The sequence below is a fragment of the Phocoena phocoena genome, chromosome 4 (genome assembly GCF_963924675.1).
Source record: "Phocoena phocoena chromosome 4, mPhoPho1.1, whole genome shotgun sequence".
Classification (NCBI taxonomy): Eukaryota; Metazoa; Chordata; class Mammalia; order Artiodactyla; family Phocoenidae; genus Phocoena; species Phocoena phocoena.
This window is the reverse complement of record NC_089222.1, coordinates 112,715,646-112,722,800: the sequence shown is the minus strand read 5'-3', so window position 1 is coordinate 112,722,800 and position 7,155 is coordinate 112,715,646. Positions and strand designations below refer to the sequence as shown.

The 7,155-nt window shown below is 35.2% G+C and overlaps 1 protein-coding gene across 1 annotated transcript; it reads right to left on the bottom strand.

Annotated features, from left to right (window-relative positions):
* Positions 1-2,972: 2,972 nt before the first annotated feature.
* On the bottom strand, positions 2,973-6,617 carry LOC136122480 (transcription elongation factor A protein 1-like). The gene is made up of 2 exons (XM_065876524.1): positions 6,531-6,617; positions 2,973-3,809 (listed from the first exon to the last, which is right to left on the bottom strand). The coding sequence occupies exons 1-2, from the start codon at positions 6,576-6,578 to the stop codon at positions 2,973-2,975; spliced, it is 885 nt and encodes a 294-aa protein (XP_065732596.1). The 5' UTR covers positions 6,579-6,617.
* Between the last annotated feature and the right edge of the window lie 538 nt (positions 6,618-7,155).

Here is a 7,155-nt window from a genome sequence, read left to right as displayed (position 1 = left end):
TCCAATGCAGGGGTGTGGGTTCAATCCCTGGCTGGGGAGCTAAGATCCCACATGCCTCATGGCCAAAAAACCAAAACATAAAACAGAAACAATATTGTAACAAATTCAATAAAGACTTTTTTATAAAATGGTCCACATCAAACAAAACAAAACAAAACAAAAAAAAACCAAAAAATCATGTAAAAATAATCCTAGCAAAACATAATTATTACTAAACAGAGTGTAGACATATCACAAGTGGCTATCAATTTGATAGAATTAAAGATATTTTGAAAGGAAAATTCTCAAAAATCTGACTTTGAAAACTATAAAATCAAATGTAAGACGGTAGTGTTAAATAAGGAGAGAGAGAGAAAGAGAAGGAGAGAGAGGAACAAAACACACAAGGGGAGAGAAAGGAAAAGGAACATGGCTACTCCTTAGTTATACTCAAAGATTTGATGGTTAACTAACTAATATGAAAAGAAAAATATATAACACTTCTAGAGAAAATTTTAATATGTTGAATAAGCATGTCTTTAAATCTTGATAACCAAGTTTATGAGGTAATAATTTTTTTAAACCACTAAGAGGAAAATTAACAAGATTTTATTCACTTTATTTTCCTTTATTCAGAAAGAAAAATATCATGAGACTAATCATAATCAAAAATGCCATAAAGTGGAAAAACTGTATCATATTTTAAGAACAAACTTTTGTGTGTGAAATTTGCTAAAGTTATTCTATTCTCAAATATATTGAAGTAGTCAGAAGATATGCATTTATATTTAATTGAAGTTACTGAGACAATGGCACTGTAACTTTAGCTTAGTGTTCCAATATCAAGAAAAACTTAACCTACTGAAAATATACATGCCCCATAACACACTCCTTTCCTAGAAAAATAAAACAATAGTAAAAGAAATGTTGATTTTGACTTCTAATTAGGAAAGTTACTGTATAATTTTGTATTTTACAAAAAGTAATTGAATTTTAAAATAAAATATATTCCTATATTCTCTGAAATCACAAATCTTTAGCATTCACATAAGAGCTAACATTACAAAAGCAATTAATAAAAAGGATTTTTAGAGGAGCAAATAAATAAATAAATATTAAACAAGCTTGATTTCATATCAAATTTCTTTTATTTCCACACTCTATCAATGGTATCAACATTGTCAGTGAAATATGTTTTGTAGTTCATATCATTTCTGCACACAGAAACATAATACTCTGCAGAAAAGTAGATACTAGTTTTTAATACATTTTCTAATGTGAAATTACTTCAGGGAAATTTCATGTCAGTTGACAGAATATTCCAGGATGAAGTTCAGGGAATGCCTGAATCTACATATGCTAAATGAACCATAAAATGCAATCTTTGAATTATGTTTTGCTTAGGAAGTCACCAAGAGCATTTTATTTTATTTTACTTTTTTTACATGATTAATAACAAGAAACTTTATTGAATTAACAAATTTAAAAATGGATCACTTAATTTAAAAGTGGGACTATTTTAATTTTATTCTTATTAAATTCATTCTTTCAAAAATGCATGTTATTTTTCAAATGATAAAACGTTACTCTGTGACCTGACAAAGTAGAGGTGGGATGGTACCAGTGGGCCAATTCCTCTATGTGGGGTCTGAACATGGACTTTTAGATGTTGTGTTCTCTATTACATCAAACTGACCTGCAGTAAGCAGTGGAGAAGAGGGAGCGAAGGGGAGTGCAAAGCAGGTACTCAGATCTCTCTATAGAGGTTAGAGAGTACAGACGGAGCATAATGAAACGTGGACTTTGTAACAGTGGCCTTAAGATGTGCTTAGACCAAGTGTGAAAACCATTTTTTCTTATTCCTAACAAAACAGATGGCACACACTTAACTGTAAGGTCCTTCCTGCAAATCAGCTGTGTAACAGCCCACGTATTAGTCTGTTCCACAACCTCATTCTTGTGTGACAGAAAGAGAGTTAGGACAGAAATGTGCTCCATTAGTCTCTATATGGAAAAGCCACAGCGTTAATGATTTATATAAACCTTAAAGTCCTTGGTCAGCACAGATTTCCAAATCAAAGTTAAGTCATGAACTGTTTATAAGAACAACATTATCCTAGAATGCTAACATTTTATTCCCAGTATGTCTTCCTACAAAATGAAAAAATGGTCAAAAGTTTTTATTCTTTGCCTGAGCTAGGATTTAGGAAAAGGCTACTAAACTACAACAGTGTTCTGCAAAAGTAAAATACACTTCAAAGTCAAACAGGTAAATAAACAACAAACCAAACTGATTTCAACAAAGTCAAGTCATGTTTCCAAAAGTAAAATCTATTACGAACAAGTAATAAACATGTACAAGAAATTACAAGAAATGACGATCACAGTTAGTTACAAATGCAAAATAATAACTAATTATCCCAGACTTGTGAACATAATAATTAAAATCAATTTCATATGCTAGTTGAAATATTATGCACAATTTAGATAAGCTGGTCAAGTATTATCTGAATATACACCATGTTTGATAAACTTATAATTATATTACCTTTTCTTCTCTTTTAATATTTGCAGGTACATGCCAATATAGGAAAAAAATGTAATTTCCATTTGTGTATTAACTGAGAAGAATAACATTTTTACTGTGTATGTTTCAGATTGTAAAAAAGTTAAGGTACATTTTCCTTTAAGAAGGAAAAAAAAAGGTAAAAATAAACTGCCAAAAGTTTAATATCAACTTACTTATAAAAATGGAAAAAAAAATGTTTTGAAACAGATATCAAACAATTATCATGTGGTCTCCTTACTGTTCTGAAACTACAGAAGGCATTTAAGGAAGGGATCCTATGTCAAAAACAGAGACTAACCCAAGGGATATATGTTACTTTAAAAATCTGATTTGCAGTAAAACTAGTTGGTTGGCCTAGTCTTAAAGCTAATTACAAAATCCATTTTCCTAATGGTCCAGGTGTTTTGCCAATTCTTCCAACTCATCAGAACTTCCACCGGTTTCCACACTCGTTGCAGACAACAAACGTCATTGGTTCATCAACACTCTGCATTTGGACCTGTGTGTAAGTGCAGTACTTCTTGCATTTGCCACATGTGAACAAGTCCATCTGGGGTCCACCTGTCTTGGCCATCTGATGCTCTCTGATGGATTCTTTGGTCAAGTTTTTCCGCATCTCTTTGAGCTCATCGCTGGCCATCTCCTCTGCCGTCATTCTAGCAAATAAGTCAGGAGGAATATTCCCACACAGCACATTTTTCCTTAAATTTGGATTCTTAGCATCCTTAAGATTTGATATCCTACTTCGTATTCTATTTTTGTATTTCATGTTTGTATTCCTTATTTCTTGATAGATAGCTTCCTCGATTTGAGATCCTAATTCTTCCTCATCAGCTCCAATAGCGATGTAGTCATCTCCCGTTCGGAGAGCCGCAGCGAGCATCTCCCAACACTTTAACCGCACAGAATCAGAAGCGCTTGGTGCCCGAGGAAAAGATGAAACGTAAGTGTCTCGGGTATTTGTCTCATCCTTTCTGCCACTTACGTTGCTACTGGAGCTACATTCCTCTCTTGCTTCAGGGCTATTCTGTGATGTAACTGCAGTATCTTTTTTCTTTTCTTCAGAGTCTTTATCTGTTGATGGTCCATCTAATAACTTTTTCCAGGATTTGATGAGGGACTTTGCTAAAGATGTAACTTCTTCATCTGTGCTCTGCTTGCAAATAGCATTCACTGACATTCCGATTCTTGTGGACTGTAATAATTCCAAGGTCATGGGAATAGTCTTAAGCTCCCTCAGTAAATCCAGTGCTCCAGTCGCGTTCTTATTCTACACCATCTTGTCCATCTTCTTGGCAATGCGAACCACCTCGTCCTCCATGGCTCCGGCAGCCCTGCCCCGCGCCGGGCCACGGGGGACGGGAAGCGAGCGGAGCTGGCGGGGCAGCAGGTGAGCCCAGGCGTCGGCGAGGGCCCTCAGCAGGCCTGACCGAGGCGCTTCCTCACTCCACCAAGAGCATTTTAGTTTCACTTTATCTTATTTTAAATTATAGATTCTGTTTATATGATGCCTATTACCATTCTTTCCTGCCTTCTGAGGCAAGAATAAGATTTTCCATTGTAATCATCTTCCAGTTTACTTCCTGTAGTGGGTAGTAACAGTGAATATATGAAGTATAATTAAAAAAAAAAGAAAAAGTGTTCATATGATAATAGAGTAAAAACAAAGGAAATAATGACTGTGCAGATCAAAACACTCACTATGCTAGCTGAAATTAGAATATAAAAGTGAGCACTGACTGGATTGATGTTGCTAAAAATGGTGGAGTCTGCAACTCTAGGGCTCTGTCCCTCCACAGACACAACTAAAACGCTAGCCAAAATTCTCAGAATCAACTTTTGTGGACTGTAGTCTAGTCAGAAAGTACAGGAACCAGGGGAAAGCTTAAGGAAAAAAGAAGCTGCTGCATTGTGAAGTAAGTGCTCTGTGGCATTTAAAAAATATCTACAATATTTCTTTTTAAAATGTATATGGAAAATCAAAGGAACTAAAATAGCTAAAACAACTTTCAGAAAGAAGAATTAAGTGAGAGAAATAAGTTTTCCTGATTCCAAGACTTTTTACATAGGTACCGGAATCAAGAAAGTCACGTTCACACAGAAACTTGTGCACTAATGTTTATAAAAGCTTTATTCATAGTAGTCAAAAATTGGACACAAACCAATATCCTTCAACTGATAAAAGGTTAAAAAACTATGGGGCATCCATACCATGGCATTCTACTCAACAGTATAAAAGGAACTGATTATTGACACAACCACCAACCTAAAGGAATCTCCAGAGTCTTATACAGAATAAAAAACCTAATTCCCACAAGGTATTAATACAAGTTACATCCCATATGGGATCATTTATATAACACCCTTGAAATGACAAAATTAAGAAGAAGGTGAATGAGGAGAGAAGTGAGTGAGGCTATAAGAGGACAATATGAAGGAGCTTTGTAGTTACAATTTGGGTAAAATGTAGACACAAAGGTTCTGTGTATTATTTATTACAACTACATGTGAACCTACATTTATCTCAAAATAAAAAAGTTTAGTTAGAGAAAAGCAGGGATACTTGGTGCATCTCACTGATACTCAGATGGCAGATTACTCATATGTAATTTGTCATATTTAGGCAAAAAAGTTCTAGGTTAGCCGAGCAGAAAACTCTTTATAGCCTATTGCTCAGTTTCCAGACATATGACAATTTATAGACAGTCCACAGTTACTTTGAGGAAGGATTCTACATCTCAGCCACAGTAGCATACCATGAATATTACTCCAGGATTATTCCAGAGGAACTTTGAAACAGCTACTGGAGTAACTTTGCACAGAAACAAGAAATACCTGAAATTTCTGAGAGGTTTTTTGTTTTGTTTGTTTCTTTGTTTGTTTTTGAGATACTGTTTTTGACTGACTCTAATTCATGGTACCCTGAAAAATGACTATGGCCCATTAAAGGAGAACTTACTGAATTCAGCTTTCAAAGGGAGTGTTGACTTAAATTTGCCTCTTCGTCTATTCCTGGACCACAGATTTATCTGATGGTTATTCTCCTTTCACAGAATATATAATCAACATACTCGGTAACTGGTGGAATTCCTGCATCTATTCCCTGACCACAGAAATGGCAGGAAGGGACAAATAAAAACCCAAAGAAATGCCTCCCTCAACAAAGGTAATAAACAAAAGCAATTCTACATTCATGGAGCTGATTGCAGAGTTTAGTACTATGAGGAAATTTCTGAAAATTGCAGGAGTGATCAATACCTATTCAACATGATTTTGCTAGCATGAAAAACAGGCAAGTTGTGGAGAAAACCTTTTTATTGATAATCTATTTGATAATCTAGCATGAAGACATCTTCATTAGGTGATGCTAATTTCACCTACAATTATGAAGGTGGTATATTTACCATAGCCAATAAGAGCGGAATTAATGAATCTGGGATTCAGTTGTCTATTTTTTTCCTTATCGCTATTAACAAAGGAAGTCAGAAGTCATTTGTTTCTATGTAGAAAGGACAACAGTATGCCTTGATATATTTGCCTCAACGGTATGTCAAGTCTGCTTCCTGTGATAATACAGTCCAAAGGGATCTTGATTATCATGATATTCCATAGAAAATTATGCAAGTCCATTTCATTGATGAGATTATGCTAATTCCTAGAGAGTAGGAAATAGGAAACACTTTTAACTGCCGTACTAAAATACATATCTGACAGAGGATCAGAGATAATCCTCAGGAAACTATGGCAGCTTGACACATTAAGTTGCCAAGGCTCCAGTGGTTTGAAGTATGTTGCAATATTACTTCTAGAGTGAGAGACAAGTTGATGAATCTTGCACTGCCCACCATGAAAAAGAGACTCTTTTTGGATTTTGATGGCAATATATATCACATTTGGAATAACATGTAAGGCTGTCAGCTTTAAAGGTGTATTAAGAAGGAAAAGGTACTTTTTCATTTGTTTCAGCTTGAGTGCTAGTTATTCTACCACATGTGTTATGCAATATAATGACCCAATATTTTCCAGACATGTTTGTTGCTGATAGGGATGTTCTGTTAGCCTCTGTCAAGCTCCCCAAATGAGAATCCAGCTCAAACACCTAGAATTCTACATTTCTGCAATGCTCACTACTATAAAAAATCTATTTTTTATTGGAAAATCAGTTCTCAGTTTGTTCCTAGGCTCTTGGAAGGACTAAACATGTGACTGAGGGACACGAAATGGGTACCCCAAGTGGGAATTATTGATCCATCAAACCATGAAATTAGACACAACACCATCCTTCCACTCTAAATTTTAAGTGATATGTATGAGACCAAACCAAAGCTTGTTCCCAGAACAAGCTTTTGTAAATTGTACAAAAGTATAAAATACTCATGATACCTGCTGCTACTACCTCAGTGCCTCTTCCCTATCTCAACCTCATCACATCATGTGGCTATAGCTCCTATTATATAACCCTCCTTGTACAGCTACCATCTCTGCTTTTAGATACAGTTTTTCTCATTGTCTCATCAGGCCTAAATGTAATTGTTCTTCATAGCCCCCAGCCCTGAGGTATGGCACCATCACGTTTGGTTCCTTATATTCTACGTTCTACATATTTT

What these genes read in the sequence shown, in the direction of transcription:
- LOC136122480 (XM_065876524.1), bottom strand. Translation starts at nt 6,578, where the DNA reads ATGTCTGGAAAATATTGGGTCATTATATTGCATAACACATGTGGTAGA. An exon ending in TGCATAACACATGTGGTAGA is followed by an intron (nt 3,810 to 6,530) that starts ATAACTAGCACT and finishes TAGAATAAGAAC; the next exon opens with GCGACTGGAGCACTGGATTT.